The 18,971-nt window shown below is 40.4% G+C and overlaps 1 protein-coding gene across 1 annotated transcript in view; it reads right to left on the reverse strand.

Annotated features, from left to right (window-relative positions):
- Positions 1 to 10,635, reverse strand: part of UBE2R2 (ubiquitin conjugating enzyme E2 R2) — a 99,165-nt gene extending 88,530 nt beyond the window's left edge. Inside the window, exon 1 of the mRNA XM_057724149.1 lies at positions 9,943 to 10,635. Coding sequence (XP_057580132.1) covers positions 9,943 to 10,119 — 177 coding nt within the window. The 5' untranslated portion in view covers positions 10,120 to 10,635. The remainder of the gene's footprint in view (positions 1 to 9,942) is intronic.
- Positions 10,636 to 18,971: the final 8,336 nt, after the last annotated feature.

Raw genomic sequence — 18,971 nt, forward strand, 5'->3', positions numbered from 1 at the left:
CCTGTGCTCTAGCATCTGCGAGCCACTGCTTCTGAGCCCACATGCTACAACTACTGAAGCCTGAGCGCCTAGAGCCCGTGCTCCACAACAAAAGAAGCCACTGCACTGAGAAGCCTACACACCGCAACAAAGAGTAACCCCTGCTCTCCATAACTAGAGAAACCCTGCGTGCAGCAACAGAAGACTCAATGCAGCCAAAAAAAAAAAAACTAATGTCTTCTGATATTCTAAAAAGTAAGGCTAAAACAGAACTGGGTGTAATGGTTTTGTTTTATTCATTAGATTTTCCAAATGAGGTTAAGCAATCTTGATCTTCATGGGACTACAGAAGTCAAAGTTGCTACATATCTAGCAGGTTCTGCTCATGCCTCTCATCATCACTACTCCAAAATTCTTAACCTATCCTAAATAAATTTGGTTTTTCCCCCTATTTTTTTTCCTCCCTTCCCACCCTCCCGCCTCTAAATAAGTTTTACAATACTTACATAAGAGGAGCCCTTTACAAAGATCCTAATTTGCTGTATTACTATATAACCAAGATTTCAATCAATTTTTAGCTAAACCTTCAGTCACCAAGAACATTAGATTTCATTGAGGCAACCTGGCAACTACAGAAAAACGTCACTAATGGCAAAACCCAAATAAGTTCCAATTTCTTCCAAAAAGGGAAAGCACAACTAGAGGACCTAAGCTGTCCAAATATTGAGCCACAAGTCTTACCACTATGTTCTAGACTAGAGACTGCATCACCTAAGATCTATGGAAGAAATTCAGGTATCAGTAATTTCTTGAAACTGCATGGAGAATTGGGGCGGGGGGGGGGAACAACTGTCATTTTCAAAGGATGTGACCTCCCTCAAAAGATTAAGTATTACTCTTTTAGGTCCTATGCAAAATGCTAAGGAATTTCAAAGATTAAAGTAAGACCCAGTCATTTCTTAAGTTACTCATAATCTAAGATTTTATTTATACTAACACACTACTAGGTTTGGTCACAAAAGAAAAAAAGAAAATTTTATGCTAGAAATAGTTGATTTCCTTAGTACAATACTTACATATCCTTCAGTAACTTTTTCAGTTTTACCACTTACTAGCACCATTTTTAGGGAACGTCTCCGTACATAACTTATTCCACAATTTATCAATAAAAAGAAATAACTTCAGAACAAAAATGGTTATGTAAGAAAAGTGGCAACTCATCAATTCCAAACTCAGGAAGTTGCTCTCTCCTTAAAACCCTTTTAACATTAGATTCCTTAGATCTTAATCTAAATTCTACAGAATTTCCATACCTTCAGTAAGACTTCTCTTTTTAGAGTAAATGTTGAAATATGATTAACAAAGTTCAAAGAACTCAGAGTAGAAACCCTGAGGACACACTTTACTTTTTTTTCTTTTTTCATTTTTTTTAAAAGTTTTATTGACGTACAGTTGATTTACAATGTTGTGTTAATTTCTGCTGTACAGCAAAGTGACTCAGTTATACACATTCTTTTTCATATTCTTTTCCATTATGGTTTTTTGTGTTTTTTTTTTTTAATAAATATATTTATTTATTTTATTGGCTGTGTTGGGTCTTCATTGCTGCACACAGGCTTTCTCTAGCTGCGGCAAGCGGGGGCTACTCTTCCTTGTGGTGCGAGGGCTTATTGTGGTGGCCTCTCTTGCTGCAGAACACAGGCTCCAGGCGCGTGGGCGTCAGTAGGTGCAGCACATGGGCTCAACAGTTGTGGCTCACGGCCTCTAGAGTGCAGACTCAATAGTTGTGCCGCACGGGCCTAGTTGCTCCGCAGCATGTGGTATCTTCCTGGGGCAGGTATCAAACCCATGTACCCTGCATTGGCAGGTGGATTCTTACCCACTGCACCACCTAGGAAGTCCCTCCATTATGGTTTATCACAGGATACTGAATATAGTTCCCCGTGTTATCAAGTAGGACCTTGTTGGTGTTTTTTCCCGGTTTTTTTTTCTTGTTTTACCTTTAGGGCTGAAGTTTTTCCACAGGGGTTAGCCTTTAATGGCTTACATATATTATTACTATCCCTATTTAGCCAATGGGGGAACTAGCAGTTATGTGATAAGACCAAGACAAGGCTTCTTAAGTCATAAGGTTCTTTTGTTTTAAACCCAACTACCAGAACGCAAATGAGCTTTGCCCCCTTCAGAACAAACACCTCAGAAGGTTGGCTATACACCCACTTCGACAATGCTAAACCGCCACTGCTCAAAATAATTGAAGACTCCTTTCCTTCAGAACCTACTGTACAACAACTTTTTTTAAATAAGTTTATTTATTTATTTATTTATTTATTGGCTGTGTTGGGTCTTTGTTGCTGCACACGGGCTTTCTCTAGTTGTGGCGAGTGGGGGCTACTCTTCCTTGCAGTGCGCGGGCTTCTCGTTGCGGTGGCCTCTCTTGTTGTAGAGCACGAGCTCTAGCCGCGTGGGCTTCAGCAGTTGTGGCACATGGGCTCAACAGTTGTATGGGCTCTAGAGAGCAGGCTCAATAGTTGTGGCACACGGGCTTAGCTGCTCCACAGCATGTGATATCTTCCTGGGGCAGGGATCAAACCAGTATCCCCTGCATTGGCAAGCTGATTCTTATCCACTGCACCACCTAGGAAGTCCCCTACTGTACAACTTCTTAATGTCCTTATTAGTGGCAAATCTTTACTTCTACAGTGTGGACTTTGTTTTTCTTCAAAATCCAAAGGTGATTCAGATTCAACTTGGTATATGAGGGAAATAATCTGAGTAATACTATATTTTAGTCAAAAATTAAACGTGAATATGAAGTGTTAGACTAATTTTACCTGTGCCTCTACCAACAATTTCAAAAGTAAAGTTTCAAATCACATGAAGAATATTCTTTTGAATAATGAAACTTTTTTTGTTTTGCTTTATATGTATCAGGTATGGTTTCAAGTAAACTTAAAAATCTGTTTTCTAAGTTTTAAATCACCCTGTTTCTATAAATTACCACATATTGTCCAAGTTTTTGTGACTTTGCCAATTCTTAATATTATCTTATAAATAGGGCCATGGTTATTTTCAATGAAGTAGTAAACATTCAATGTTTACAATCTGAATTACTATGTATGTTACTAAGTGGGCACATAATCTGAATTATTTCAAGGGATTTATCCCTCAAATTAAGCATCAGCTTGCCCATGCAGCAAATATAGCAAAGTAAATAACTAAATAACTGTGAAATCTGGAAACTCAAATACACTACAGATCAAAGCTATGGCAATGACCTACAGATGCTGTAATAACGTATGAATACATGGCTTCCTCTGAAGATTAAAACTTTTAACATCTTATTTTGGAATAGTTATAGATTCACAACATATATCTACACAGATAGTACAGAGAGATCTATACCTTTCACTAAACTTCCCCCAATGGTTGCATCTTACGTAATTATAGTCCCACATTACAACTAGGAATTTGACATTGGTACAATATACGAGTGTAGTTCTGCATCATCTTATTGTCTGTGTAGATCTGTGTAACTACCAAAACAATTAAGATATAACACTATTCCACCCACAAAGATCTCCCCCATGCTCGTCCTTCATAGTCACATCCACCTCCTTCCCCCACCCCAACATCTCTAACTCCCTAGCAATCACTAATTTGTTTTAATCTTTATACTTTTGACATTTCAAGAATGTTATATAAATGGGACCATACAATATGTAACCTTTTGAGTTTGACTTTTTTTCACTCAGTGTAATGCTCATCCACATTATTACATGTATCAATAGTTCAAAAAAAAAATAAAGATGCTGTAACAGCCATACGAATATCAGTTAACAGGCTCAACTGAAAGAACAACAAAATAAGTTTTAATCTTAACACTGCTCAAGTTTCTTATGGTGCTTAAATATACTTGGAAAAGTATTTAGACATTATTTTAAAAGCATAAACCAATACAGTATTAAGAAATTTAATTCCCTCTATGATCTCCCACCATCACTTCAGGTGTTTTATCACCATTTCTAACCTCAAGATAAGTTTTTTTAGACATATTTCTCAACTCTACCACCATCCCACTCTCCCCTTAAAGTAATGAGAAAGCTGCTATTAAAGGAAATCAATTTGCAAATAAAAAATCCCTCTTGCAATATGATTTGTTACTCTCTAATCCAAGCAGTCCAAGAACAACAAAAAATCCAATTTTTCCAGTGAATTTGAGTTAAAAGCTAAAGTCATAACAATCTCGCCCCATAATCTGATGGGACAATTAATTACCCTTGTGACCTTTAAACTTATAAAATTTAAAATAAAAATAGTTCCTTTTCAAATGCTCCATAAATTTTCTTTTCTTTTCTTTTTTTTTTTTTTAACCTCTCCATGTGGCATAGGGGGTCTTAGTTCCCTGACCAGCAATTGAACTGGCACCCCCTGCAGTGGAAGCATAGAGTCTTAACCACTGGACTGCCAGGGAAGTCCCATCCATAATTTTATTTTCTTAAAGCTCCACTTGTACCTTCAAACATCATCTTAAGTGGTAAAAGATCTCACCAAGAGAATAATATAGGCTTTAGAATCAAACAGTCTGGTAGTCCAGCTTGGTATTACAACTTTCTAGCTAAGGATTCTGAGCAAGTTAAACAAACTCTGTGATTGTTTCCAAATATATATATATATGAGAGTATACATATATATATATGTATATATATATATATACATATATATATGAGAGTAGCAGCAGCCACACCTTATAGGAGGATTATATGACATATTCTATATAAAGTATATGGCACACAGTAAGCACTCGATAAATGTTAGCTACTAATATCTACATTACTATAATAAGAACAGCAGCATGTGTTTGTAATTAGACACGACCTTCAGAGTTTTAGTATGCTTTAATTGCTCATTATACTTACCTTGCCAATAGGTATACAACAGTAATTTAATTTATGATGTTGTAACAAAAATATTTTTATATTTGTTATTAAAACAAATCAAGTAAAGTTGCTTAAAGTGGATTTTCATTTTCTATCTTAAATACATATTTCCAAATCTGAATATGCTAATTCTCATATGGAAGAATATTTATGTAAAATCAAACCTTAGCAATACAAACTAAAATTATCTCTTCAATTTGGTATCTATCATTCCATTTACTTCAGAATCAATTTATTTAAAGATACATAAGCATAAACTCTAAATAACAATTTCTCGCTGAATAAAGTTGAAATGAATTAATTTTTTGTGCTGACAAAACACTTTCAAAGAGGCTCGGCTCAGTCTTATTTGGATATCTATGTAGCTGTACATGAAACAGTCCAAAAGAATTTCAGGAACATAAAAGAATTAAAACTTCTAAATATGACCTTTCAGCAAGACAGAGTTCTGTAGTCTTAAACCCTGAATTTATAACTCTTCCTGTTATTTTCCTATAACTACATTAGTAAAGGTGGGCCAATTTCTTAGATGACCTCCTTTATTTCACCTATTTCCAACAGACAGGTTCTTCCGGAACCTTAGACTAGGACCACTAATATTAAATTGCAAAGATGGAACAGAACATTTCATCATGACAGACTGTGGTTATGTTGATCAATGCGTTAACTGGCCTTAAAACTTTGATTTTAATTACCATTACAATTCTGTCAGTAACACCTACACCTCACATTTCTGTATTTCAAAGCCTGCGCAAAGATTTTTATGAAGATTTTCATAAAAGCTCTAAGGTTATCAATGTCCTAACACTTTCATTACTATCTAAAAGGTAGTGACACTTCCTACAGTGCTTTGCCTTTGATGTGTGTTCAATAATTACTGTTCACTAACACAAATCTCTGAGAATCAATACGCAGCAAAAAGTACTGAGGACACAAATCCTTCATTCAAAAAGAAATATTCCTTATTTTATCAAATTTAAGACACTGATGTTGGCATTTAAAAAAATTTTATCAGAAGATGTCAACGGAAGGGTCTCTCACAACTAGGTCATAAGTGCCACCTGGCTGATGGCAATTCTAAGACTTCATGGACTCATTTCAAATTTGAGAAGTGAAACTAGAAAAATATGCACCTTGGAATCAACTTAATACGGTAAAAGCATACTCTATGAAATACTGAAGGGGCTGGGGGTAGGAGACTAAAATTGCATTTAGTGCCCCAAATCACTGGACATTAACCACGTTTCCATTTACAATGTTTCCTTAGTTATCCAGCACTGAAGACAACTTCAGCTTCCAGAACAGGTAACAGCTAAAAGCCCTAAGAGGTGTTCTTAAAGCGACTGGGGAAAAATTTTAAACTATGAAAATTTTAACTGACTGAAAGACTCAACACAAAATTGTTAAAAAAAAAAAAAAAAAGCAATACTTTTATAATGTCAAAGGTGTTTAATTTTGTTTTTAAAGTTGCCTATCCAAATCCCTTAAAACATGGATTCTTAACCCATCAGTTAACCCTCTGAAAATGCATACAAACTAGTTTCCGTGTCCTCATTGTCTTTCGAAGAAAATGTGTCAAGTTCTCAAAAGGTTCCCTATGCCAAAAAGACTGAGTTGCTTAGAAAAATTGTTTGAACTATCAAGAATTTTAGAGTCATAAAACAGAATATGCTATATATAATCTGAAGAACACTGCTAGGCACAGAGGTTAAGTTTGGTGGTTTCTTTTTGGGGGGGGGATGGCATGTGAAGAATAGATTCATTTATTCCAGAACAAATGAAAATAACATGTCCTTTATTTAAAAAAAAAACAACTACTAGTGAAGAATTTCTTTAATATAAAACAAAGTGGTAAGTCAGATAAAGAAGATCCTATTAAGGAAAACTTTGAGTACATAACAGTTCCTAAATTTTATCAGTTGGGAGTTATCTAAAAATGGAACATGCCTATAGTTCATTCCCTTACATTACTGAATAAAACTAAAACAGCAAAACCTGCACTACTTTAAGCATTCTGTATCACTTAAACTTTAATGTTACACACATCATGAAAGTCACTCTCACTTTCTGATATCTAGACTCACTGCTATCGTGCATTTAGATAAATAATGTTCCAAGGAGGTTCTATACTAAAGCAGCCACACTAAGTTATGATCATTATCAGAACTCATTTGAAAGGATAGTTCTTTTTAAAGAAATGAGGGTGAGCTGGTTAAAAGTCATCACTAACTGCTCACTTGATCAACAAGCTATTCTTCCAGTAACATAATAAAATTACGACTTGCTCCACATTTGCCAAATTAAGTTCAGAAGTGTTCTGGGTGTTCTAAGTTATCTCCTACTTTGTGTTCTATAATGACTGACCCCACAGGAAAAATTCGAAGCAGTAAAGAAATTCACTCGGTGAATCAATGAGATCAAGAAATTGCAAAAAAAAGTGAGGTCAAAGAAGAGTTTTTAACATGCAGAAAATTAGACACAAGAAACTACCTTCGCCCATCATATATCTATACTCCCCCCCACCCACCCAAGCTAAGAATCATACAGATTCAAGATACTTAAAAAAGAAAAATAGGATGAAAAATCAAATTTGTGAAATACGGGTCACACAAGTCTCTACTACAACAGGTGCCACAGTTAAAACAGACGAGCCAACTATTTCATGATGAAAAAGATCAGTTAGAAGCTTATTAATATTAAAAAGTAAAGGAGTTACATTACGACAAATGTAAAGAATGACTGGCAGCCCATTGTCTTTGGAAACTATAATGCAAAATAGGGAAAAGAGTTTAACTCAAAAATACTAATAAATTACATTAAATGTTCAAGGACCACCATTTGATAAGGAAGAATAATAGTAGATAGAGAAAGGTCTGTGCCAGCTTTTAACTGCAGCTGTAGTGGAACACACTAAAAGCCTTGTTTCACAAAAACAGTGAAATAAAAAACAATGGTTTTAAACCTATCACCAGTGTTAACTGCTCATGACCATAAATTTGCCTTTTTCCAACGAAGCACTTTGGTATAAAAAGCCAAAGTCCTTTTCCAAAATCAGAAGAAACAAAATTGAACAAAATTCTTACACAAGACTAAGACACTAAACCTATTTGAGAATTTTCATACATTTTTTTACATGTCACAATTAAAGGTAAAATAAAAGATTAAGAAACCTAACATATACAACAAAATTGGAGACCAAACTATTCTTTTTCAACAAGGCTGAAATTAAAAAGCAGTTAATTTAAATCAGTGTATGCTACAGGGAATCCTTCCATACTACCTGTTCCAAACTGAGAGGGTTCACCACACTCCCTTCCAATTACTTAAGCAAAAATATTACAATTTTTAACCCATTATTTCCTTTCACATAGTTTGTTGTAATTTTTTTATTTTTAACAAACTACATATGAGTAAGATCATTACAGCTAGTACCCATTTATCTTGACTATTGATTGTCCCAAACAATGATATACTTTTTGGAAATTAAACTTCATTTCACTAAAGTTAGACAGTAGATTTTGTAATTATCTGCACCTGAAGGGTAGAGTGTATGGTGACCACAAAACATGAAGCATATAGTTGGTATACATATTATTGTAAATACTAAATACACGCTTTTAAATACTAGGTATTTAGTGACTATCACAGACATGAATATTAAACATCCCCCTATCAATTCCTCACATTTTCTACAAAATACCCAATTTCAAGCCTGAAACTGAGGCGTCTACCTTTAGTAGAAACTAAAGTAATTGGGTAGTCCCTAAAAATACACGTAACTACATGACTAAGATACTCCTTTAAAACTTTTGCCAAGATAGCCCTTCCCTTCAAAACAAAGACTGACTCACAGCCCTATTTTACTTAATTTTGGAAATAAAAACTTAAATGAATTCCTAAGCACTCATTTCCTCGTTCTCTGTCCCCCCACCATTTAAAACACTCAACCTTCAATCTGTGGCTTGCCCCCTAAAAAATAGTGAAATAAAAACAAAAACAAAACCCCCTCAATATCTCCAAGTTATCTATCGTGGAATAAAAAAACTACTGGATTCAGGAATGATAATAACCACTGTTCTACCATCCTGGAAAACAATAGAAACAATGTCTTATGGTCGCTAAGGAGCGGTCCTACTCTGTGAAACCATCCCACCTCAGATGATACTTTCATCTCTGAGACCACCCCCCATTTGCTGGAGTTAACGATCTGAGCAAAGGTTTCAATTTTGTCTCCCTAAAGTGGGAAACTATCAATCTCCCTACATAACATGTTCCGCCCTCTGGATATTCCTACACGGGAGGGGGAGGGGGGGACACGACACAAAGTTGGTAGCAGGGTGAGGACAAAGGGCATTTTGAAACACCACTGAAATACATACAAAATGAGGACAGAAAGGGGACTAAATTAAGAGTTCCCTCAAGTGGCTCATGGCAAGAAAACGGAGGCACCCGTGTTTACCACCCCTAGGGTCCTATCCTCCACTACCGCCCACTGGAATGCGAAGTTGGAACCACCACTATGCAAGAAGCCCACCAAATCCCCAAAATGTCAGGTCGCCAGGCAGCCTCCGGAATGACAGGCCGATACCCCTCCCCCACCCCACCCCCAAAAAAGGTCCAATCCCATAAGCGCAGGTCACTCTGCCCTCTGGGGCAGTTTCGGCCAGCGCAGAGATGGTTCTGATGGGAGGACGAGAGGGGAAAGACCACCTTTCTTTCCATACACCCTTGGTTGGGGAAAGAAAACAAAGACCGCCCCCCTCCTCCTCCTCCGGTAGCCACTACCCTAGCCACAGAGGCTTTCCTATTTCCCGGTGCAGTCTGGCCTCCCGCCTCCGCCCCCATGACAAAGAAAAGGCACTTGGTGAGCAAGCGAGGCCTTCCTGCCTCCACGGATGGGGGGAGGGGGCTGCCGAGATGAGAAGCCCCCTCCGCTCGCCCGCGCTCCCACTCTTGGCCGAGAGAACAGCCGAAAGCGGCGGCCTCCGCCGGGGGAAGCCTGGGCTGAGAGGGGTGGGGGTACCTTGAAGTAGCCGCCTTCGTAGAGGGTGTTAGGGGGTCCGAAGATGGCAACCTCCCAGTTGTAAAGGTCGGATTCATCCACCAGGGTGATCCGGAAGCCCTCCACCGGTTCCTCCTGCAGGGATTTCAGCTCGAGCATCAGGGCCTTCTGCGAACTGGTCATCTGCTGCTGGGCCATCGCGGCAGCGGCGGCGCCGGGCCGGGGCCCCAGTCCTCACGCACCCGCCGGGCCGGACCAGGCCCCTGCCCTCCGCTCGCCCTCCGACGGGCCGCACCGGGCCCCTGTCCTCACACACCCGGCGGCCCGGACCAGGCCCCAGACGGCCCGTGGGCCGGCCCGGTTCCTCCTCACACACGACGCGGGCCGGGCCGGGCCTTTCTCCTCACACCTGGGCCGGGTGCGGGAAGGGGTGGAGAGAGTTAGAGAAATTCGCTCCGGGTCCTGGGCCTCCCCCCCCCGGAGGGGGCCTCAACTTGGCGGGGGGGGGGGGGGAGAGGAGGTGGAAGCGTAGGAAGGCGGCGGAGGGCCGGCGACGGTGAGGGGCCTGGGCCGAGCTGGCCCGGGAGCGCCGTGCTCACTCGCCCTCTCGTTCTCCTCGGGGGCCGCCGGGGCCGAAGGGCGCGCGGGGCCGAAGGGCGGGGGTGGGGAGCGCGGCACGCGGGGGTCTCGCAGCGGCGGCGGCGGCGGCGGCTGCGCGGGGGGAGGGGCGACGGCGGAGGAGGAGGAGAAGAGCGAGAGCGCCTCGCGCCGCGGGAGCGACGGAGCCGAGAAGAAGGAGGGAGGGAGAGAGGGAGGAGGGGCGCGCGTCGGGAGGGAGGGCGGCTCTCGGCGGCGGGCGGCCTGATGCGACGCGCGTGCGCGCGCCCCTCCCTCCCTCGCCCTGCTCTCCCTCCTCCTCCTCCTCCTCCCACTTCCCCGCCTCCTCTCTGCCGCCGGGCGCAGTGGCGGCGCTTTGTGACGCTGGCGCGTGTCCTCCGCCCTTAAAGGGCCAAGCGGCAGTGGGGGTGGAGGGTGGCCGCAGGGGAGCCCTAGTCCCCAAAGTGACGGTTGTGAGGCTTGACGCCGCGGTTCCAAAGGCGCGTCCCGAAAGGGACCTCTGCCCTAGAGCTGTCATCTCCCTCCTCCCCCTACTTGTACCCACAGGCCTCCCGCAGCCGTGCTCCTGCGAGCTCCTGATCCTCTGCAGGCCTATCCCCGCCCCCCGCGCAGTGACACAGAGTCCGTCGTCCGTGCACTCAGATGCTTGACAAGGATGTGCTGACAGTGTGGTTTTTGTCCGTGGGAACAAGCGTCCTGACATCTCTTCTGCAGGTCCAGTCCTCACGTCTGTCCTTAGCAGTGGGTCACCAACTTTGGGGGTTGGGGGGCAGTTTCCCATCCGAGAAATGGGGAAGGCCGATAGGTCACTTTCTTGCTTCCTTTCTTAACTACAAAGAGGAAGTTGTGGGAAATAGAGAAATAATAATGCACACGGAACCTCGGTTCCTGACCCTTTTCTGTGTGATTTGGAGCAAATGCTCCGACTATCCCCCAGTTTACTCATTTGTAAAATGATCTGCTTGGTTGAACTTTGACCCCCTACAGATCTTTCTGTCTTGAAAGTCAAACTTGGAACTAGGGGACTTTTAAGATAATCATGACCAAGGTGAGATATATAGTCTTCAATCCCCATGATTTAGAATACCCTCTTCTCTTTGGAAGGCATATCCTATGATAACTGCCTGAACGTTTCCTAGAAAAGCCAGGATACTGTGAGAGTTCCATACACTTAGAATTTTGGGATCAGAAAGATCATGGTTCCAACCCTGGCTCCGCCATTTACATTATATTACCTCTTCCTTTTTCATCAGCTTCTGTAAAAGAGGGTTAATTATGCCTAATATATGTAAGCAATTATAAAGATTAAATGAGATCGGAGGGGGCGTTTGGGGTGGGATGAATTGGGAGATTGGGATTGCCATATATACATTACTAATAAAAAATATCAAATTGTACAGTTTAAATATATGCAGTTTATTGTATGTCAATTATATCTCAATAAAAGTTCTTAAAAAATAAAAAGCAATACTTAGGAAATTAAAAAAAAATTGACCATAAAAGTAAAAAAATAAATGAGGTCATCCTTGTACAGAGTTTAGCACAATGACTAGTACATGGTAAATTCATAAATAGAACTTTAAGAAAGAAAAAAAATTTAAGGCATGGTTATATTCTGGGTACCACCCCCTCCCTTTTTTTGTAGACTTAAAAAAAAAGTTTTAGATTTATAGAAAAGTGGAGAAGATCGTTCCCATATACCTGGTACCCAATTTCCCCTTTTATTAACATCTTACATTAGTGTACATTTACTACAATTAATAAACCAATACTGACTATACTATTATTAACAAAAGTCTTTACTCACATTTCCTTAGTTCTTACCTAATGTCCCTTTTCTGTTCCAGGATCCTATCCTGGACACCATATTTAGTTTTCATGTTTTATTAGACTCCTCTTGACTGTGACAGTTTCCCAGACTTTCCTTGTTTTTGATGACCTTGAAAGTTTTGAAGAATAGTAATCAAGTATACTATAGAATGTCCCTCAGTTAGAATATGTGATGTTTTTCTCATGATTAAACTGGAGTTTTGGGGTTTTGGGGGGGGCGGGAGATCACAGGATTAAAATTATATATTCAACACATCATATCAAGAGCACATGATGTCAACATGACATTGGTATTCACCTCAATCATCTGGCTGATGTAGTATGTCAGGTTTCTCCACTGTAAAGTTATTCTTTTTACCTCCTTTCTATACAGTACTCTTTAGAAGGAAATCACTGTGCACAATCCACAGTGAAAGAGCCCCTTCATTTTGTTATTTTTTTTTCTCAGAGATGAGGTTTCAGTATTTTAAAGAATAATTCCCTAGCCTCCCAACTCTTATCTCAGTCTTGAGACCAAACTCCACTGGAATTAGAGCATATTTTAGTCACTTTAGCTCCTCCTTCCCAAAGGATGGTATATGACTGGTTCTGACTTCTCCTCCTCCACAATTCAATTCAGGGACAAGAAGATTGCTGACCTGGAAACGTGGGAGATGATGTTGACACTTTTAATAGCAAGGCTGTGAGTAGACAAAGAGGCAGGCAGTTCATCTTCAAAGCATTTTACCTACATAAATTAATCATAGCCCCACCCTGACCCAGAAGATGGCAGATCCCTAGCCTAAGTCACTGGACCATACACCTGGCAGCCAGATCAGAAGCCACTCCCTGGACTCAAATCAACTCACACACTCACACTAAATACTCACAATGCCATGACCTAAGATGGGTGACTAATAAACATATACCTATCTAGGAAGCTCACAAACCTAGTATGTTAATGAGTTGTGTACTTAAGACTCCATACTCAGGTCAGAGGAACTCAACTTCCATAGAACTTGTCTCATGCCTTTTTATCTTAACAGGTAAGACATTGTTTCTTACTAGGTTGCAACTGTGTCTTATTCATCCCTGAACCCTCAGCAACTAGCACACTGTCTGACACAAAATAGACACTAAGTAATTGTTCTCATGGGCTCACAGCCCAAGGCAGGAAGATAATCAGTAACAACAACAAATCACAAATTGAACCCCACCCCCCACCCCCATGTGTAACAGGGCCTCTCAGACACATAGTAGGTGCTCAAGATTCCAGAAGGACAACAGATCTTGCTCATAACCATATACAAGCTACTGTGATATGTGGTGTATAGTGAGTACTTACAACACAAAGGATGAAAGGCAGAGACAGCTTCCTAGAGCTTTCTTATAGTTTCATGACAGGTAGCGATTGACTTGGCTGACTGGTGCCCTCTGGTGGCAAAGAAAACAGGCCCTTCACCCCAACCTCTATGGAATCACCTAGTACTCTCCAACCAGGGCTCTTCTAAAGAATCTATTACCTTTCTTCCAAAGAGAAAAGACATGGAAATCTTGGTGAAATAACTGAGAGGGAGGGTTATTTGCTTTAGAAAGGTTAATTCTGACCTTATAGAATGCCTTTTTTTTTCTGCCGTGCTGCTCTGCTTGTGGGATCTCAGTTCCCCAGCTAGGGATTGAACCCAGGCCCCCAGGCCATGCAGTGAAAGCCCAGGATCCTAACCATAGGCCACCAGGTAACTCCCTAGAATGATTTTTAAAGAGGCTACCGGTTTTTTGCTTTTCTTTTCTGGTTTTTTATTCATTCTGCATGTTAACACATGTAAGTCTTGAATAGTGCTCTTAAGGAGCCACAATCTTTCTTTAATATCAACAGCTAACATTTGCTATGTATCAGTATGTGACAGGCTCTTCACATGTGGTAAATCTCATTTAATTCTCACAAAAAATCCATGACATGGTCATTACTAGAATATCTAAATCTTAGGGATGTTAAGAAAGTTACTCAAGGTCACCCAGTGAGTGAATGGCAGAACTTGAAGTTGAACATTGGCCATCCCTCTTTAGTGTGACTGCTTTTAACCATCATGCTGTAATGTTCCTAGTCTAATGTGCTCACAGCAACCTGTACATATCATATTACCCCCATGCTATACTGCAACTGTTTGTTTGCATCTTTCTCCCAGCCTCTGAGTTGCTCTTAAGAAAGAACCATTCATTCACTCAACAAATACTTATTGAGGGCCTGCTATGTGATAGGCCCTGTGCTAAATGCCAAGGATAATGAATGAGGCAGAAATGATTGGGTCCTGCCTTCATGAAGCTTGTATTCTAGAGGTTGAGACAGAAACAGACAAAAACAAGTAATTAGTAGACAAATAAGATCATTGCAAGTTTTGTGATTGCTAATGAAGGTGATTAAGGGAAGGGGGCTAAGACAGAAACTGTTGGGGTGGATGCAATTTTATTTATTTATTTATTTATTTATTTTTAATGGAATTTTATTAACAGTATACTATTCCACCATATAAATGGAATTTGCATGATTCCTGATTCTTTATTGTTACACATTTATGTTTTTCTTTTTTTTTTTTTAAGAACTTTTATTGAGATACTCTTAACAGACAATAAACAGCATATATTTAGAGTGTACAATTTGGTGTCCCAATCTCCCAATTCATTCCCCCCAACCCTCCCCGCTTTCCCCACTTGGTGTCCATGTGTTTGTTCTCTACACCTGTGTCTCTATTTCTGCCTTGCATTTCCTCTTTCATAGTTGTTAGCATTTGCCTTATGTATTGAGGTGCTCCTATATTGGGTGCATATATATTTATAATTGCTATCTTCTCTTCTTGGATGGATCCCTTGATCTTTATGTAATGTCCTTTCTTGTCTCTTGTAACACTTTTTATTTTAAAGTCTATTTTATCTGATATGAGTATTGCTACTCCAGCTTTCTTTTGATTTTCATTTGCATGGAATATCTTTTTCCATCCCCTCACTTTCAGTCTGTATGTGTCTCTAGGTCTGAAGTGGGTCTCTTGTAGACAGCATATATATGGGTCTTGTTTTTGTATCCATTCAGCCAGTCTGTGTCTTCTGGTTGGTGCATTTAGTCCATTTGCATTCAAGGTAATTATCGATATGTATGTTCCTATTACCATTTTCTTAATTGTTTTGTGTTTGGTTTTGTAGGTCCTTTTCTTCTTTGATGTTTCCCTCTTAGAGAAGTTCCTTTAGCATTTGTTGTAGGGCTGGTTTGGTGGTGCTGAATTCTCTTAGCTGTTGCTTGTCTGTAAAGCTTTTGATTTCTCCATCGAATCTGAATGAGATCCTTGCTGGGTAGAGTATTCTTGGTTGTAGGTTCTTCCCTTTCATCACTTGAAATATATCATGCCACTCCCTTCTGGCTTGCAGAGTTTCTACTGAGAAATCAGCTGTTAACCTTATGGGAGTTCCCTTGTATGTTATTTGTTGTTTTTCCCTTGTTGCTTTTAATAACATTTCTCTGTCTTTAATTTTTGTCAACTTGACTAATATATGTCTTGGCATGTTTCTCCTTGGGTTTATCCTGCCTGGGACTCTCTGTGCTTCCTGGACTTGGGTAGCTATTTCCTTTCCCATGTTAGGGAAGTTTTCAACTAGAATCTCTTCCAATATTTTCTCAGGTCCTTTCTCTCTCTCTTCTCCTTCTGAGACCCCTGTAATGCGAACGTTGGTGTGTTTAACATTGTCCCAGAGGTCTCTTAGCCTGTCTTCAGTTCTTTTCATTCTTTTTTCTTTATTCTTTTCTGCATCAGTGATGATCACCATTCTGTCTTCCAGGTCACTTATTCACCCTTCTGCCTCAGTTAATCTGCTACTGGTTCCTTCTAGCGTATTTTTTGTTTCTATTATTGTGTTTCATATCTCTGTTTGTTTGCTCTTTAATTCTTCTAGGTCTTTGGTAAACTTTTTGATCTTTACATCCAGTCTTTTTTCAAAGTCCTGGATCATCTTCATCATCATTATTCTGAATTCTTTTTCTGGAAGGGTGCCTATCTCCTCTTCATTTAGTTGTTTTTCTGGGGTTTTATCCTGTCCCTTCATCTGATACAAAGTCCTCTGCTTTTTCATTTTCTCTGTCTTTCTGTGGCTGTGGTTTTCAGTTCCACAAGACGAAATACTGCTGATACTGCTTGATACTGCTGTCTGCCCTCTTGTGGAGGAAGCTCCATGCAATTTTAAATGGAGGCAGGGTCAGAAGAAACCTCTCTGAGGTTACTTTTAAATGAATAGAGGGACTAGCCTATGAAATGTGAAGCAAGAGCATTATTCCATATTTCTGGCTTGTGATCATCATGTCTTATTTATCTTTATCCTTGACACAGCACGGGGCTTGACATTTCTTAAGTATCATCCAGTATGCAATGAATGGTTGACTATCTCTGGCTCCTTTGGTCTTCCTCAGACTTCCATGGTGGTGCTTTCTCCTCTCAATCAATTCAAACTCAAATCATGCTTCAACGCTTAGCACCAGTTCCATCTCCTCTAGGAAACCTTCTTAACAATCAAAATATTCTTCAGCTATAAAGAAGAAGGAAATCCTGCCATTTGTGACGTGGATGAACACTGAGGGCATTATGCTAAGTGAAATAAGTCAGAGAAAAACAACTACAAATACTGTAGTATCTGGGAGTTCCCTGGTTGCCTAGTGGTTAGAATTCTGAGTTTTCACTGCTGTGGCCTGGTTTCAATCACTAGTCAGGAAACTGAGGTCCCTCAAGCTGCTTAGCATGGCCGAAAACAACAAACAAACACTGTAGTATCTCATTTACATGTGGAATCCAGAAAAGCCAAACCCATATAAACAGAAAGTAGATTGGCGGTTGCCAGGGCCTAGGGGGAAATGAGGAGATGTTGGTTAAAGGGTACCAACTTCCAGTTATAAGAGGAATAAATTCTAGGGATCTAATGTACAGAATGGTGACTATAGTTAAAAATATTGTATTATATGCTTGAAAATTGCTGCAAGAGTAGATTTTAAATGTCCTGACTATAACAACAACAAATGGTAATTATGTGAAATGAAGGACATGTTAAATGTGTTAACTAATTTTATTGAGGTAACTGTTTTGTAATATATGTGTAACAAATCATCACATTATACAACTTAAACAATGTTATATGTCAATTGTATCTCAATAAAGCTGTGGAAAGAAATCGAAACATTCTTAGCAAAGAGGGTAATAAGTTCAAAGGCCCAGGACAAGAAAGAGTAGGGAAACTACAAGCAGTTCAATATGGCTGGGACTTAAAATTTGACGGAGACAATGATGAGAGACAAGATTGGAAGGTTGACAGTGGTTACATTCATTCGTAAACATTTACTGAGCATGTATAGTGTGCTAGGCATTGGACATGTAGAACTGATCCTTGTTTTCATGGACTCACAGTCAAGGACAAAGAGATAGACAATAGACAACCAAAAATCATTTTAAAAAGTGCTAAAAAGGAACTCAACCGGGTGAACAGATAAGGAAAAACATATTTCAGGTTGGATGATCAGTGAAGGCCTAAGTAAAGAGATGATATTTACACTGAAAGCAGAGGGATGAAAAGAAAAAAAAAAGTCAAGAAGAAGCATTTCAGGCAGAGCAAACAGCTTGGCTCAAGTCTCTGAGGTGAGAAAGAACTTGATACAACCAGGTAATTGAAAGAAGGTGGATGTTGCTGGATCTCAGCCAGCAAGGGGTGGAGGAGTATCAAGAAAAAGGATGGGCTAGCAAGTGAGGGAATATATTGATTGTGGCCTTGTAGAAGTCTGTATTTCATTCTAAGTGCAGTTGGGAGCCACTGATGAGTTTTTATTCTTTTTTATATTAATTAATTTTTTGGCTGCATCGGGTCTTCGTTGCTGTGCATGGGCTTTCTCTAGTTGCAGTGAGCACGGTGGGGGGGCCTACTCTTCATTGTGGTGTGTGAGCTCCTCATTGTAGTGGATTCTCTTGTTGTGGAGCACAGGCTCTAGGCGCATGGGCTTCAGTAGTTGTGGCACATGGGCACAATAGTTGTGGCTCACGGGCTTAGTTACCCTGCGGCATGTAGGATCTTCCTGGAGCAGGGATCGAACCTGTGTCCCCTGCATAGGCAGGCAGATTCTTAACCACTGCACCACCTAGGAAGTCCCCTTTTTTATTTTTTCATTCTTATTTTATTTTTGGCTGTGTTGGGTCTTCATTGCTGCATGCGGGCTTTCTCTAGTTGTGGCGAATGGGGACTACTCTTCATCGCAGTGCACTGGCTTCTCAGAGAGGAGGCTTGTCTTGTGCAGCATGGGCTTCAGTAGTTGTGGCTTGCAGGCTCTAGAGTGCAGGCTCAGCAGTTGTGGCAGACGGGCTTAGTTACTTCCTGGCCCAGGGATCAAACCTGTGTCCACTGCATTGGCAGGTGGATTCTTAACCATTGCACCACCAGGGAAGTCCCCACTGATGATTTTTTTTAAGTAAATAAATAAACAAATACATTTATTTACTTTTGGCTGTGTTGAGTCTTCGCTGCTGTGTGTGGGCTTTCTCCAGTTGTGGCGCGTGGCGGCTACCCTTTGTTGCGGTGCTCAGGCTTCTCATTGCGATGGCTCCTCC

The sequence above is a fragment of the Hippopotamus amphibius genome, chromosome 2 (assembly GCF_030028045.1).
Source record: "Hippopotamus amphibius kiboko isolate mHipAmp2 chromosome 2, mHipAmp2.hap2, whole genome shotgun sequence".
In the NCBI taxonomy this organism is placed as follows: Eukaryota; Metazoa; Chordata; class Mammalia; order Artiodactyla; family Hippopotamidae; genus Hippopotamus; species Hippopotamus amphibius.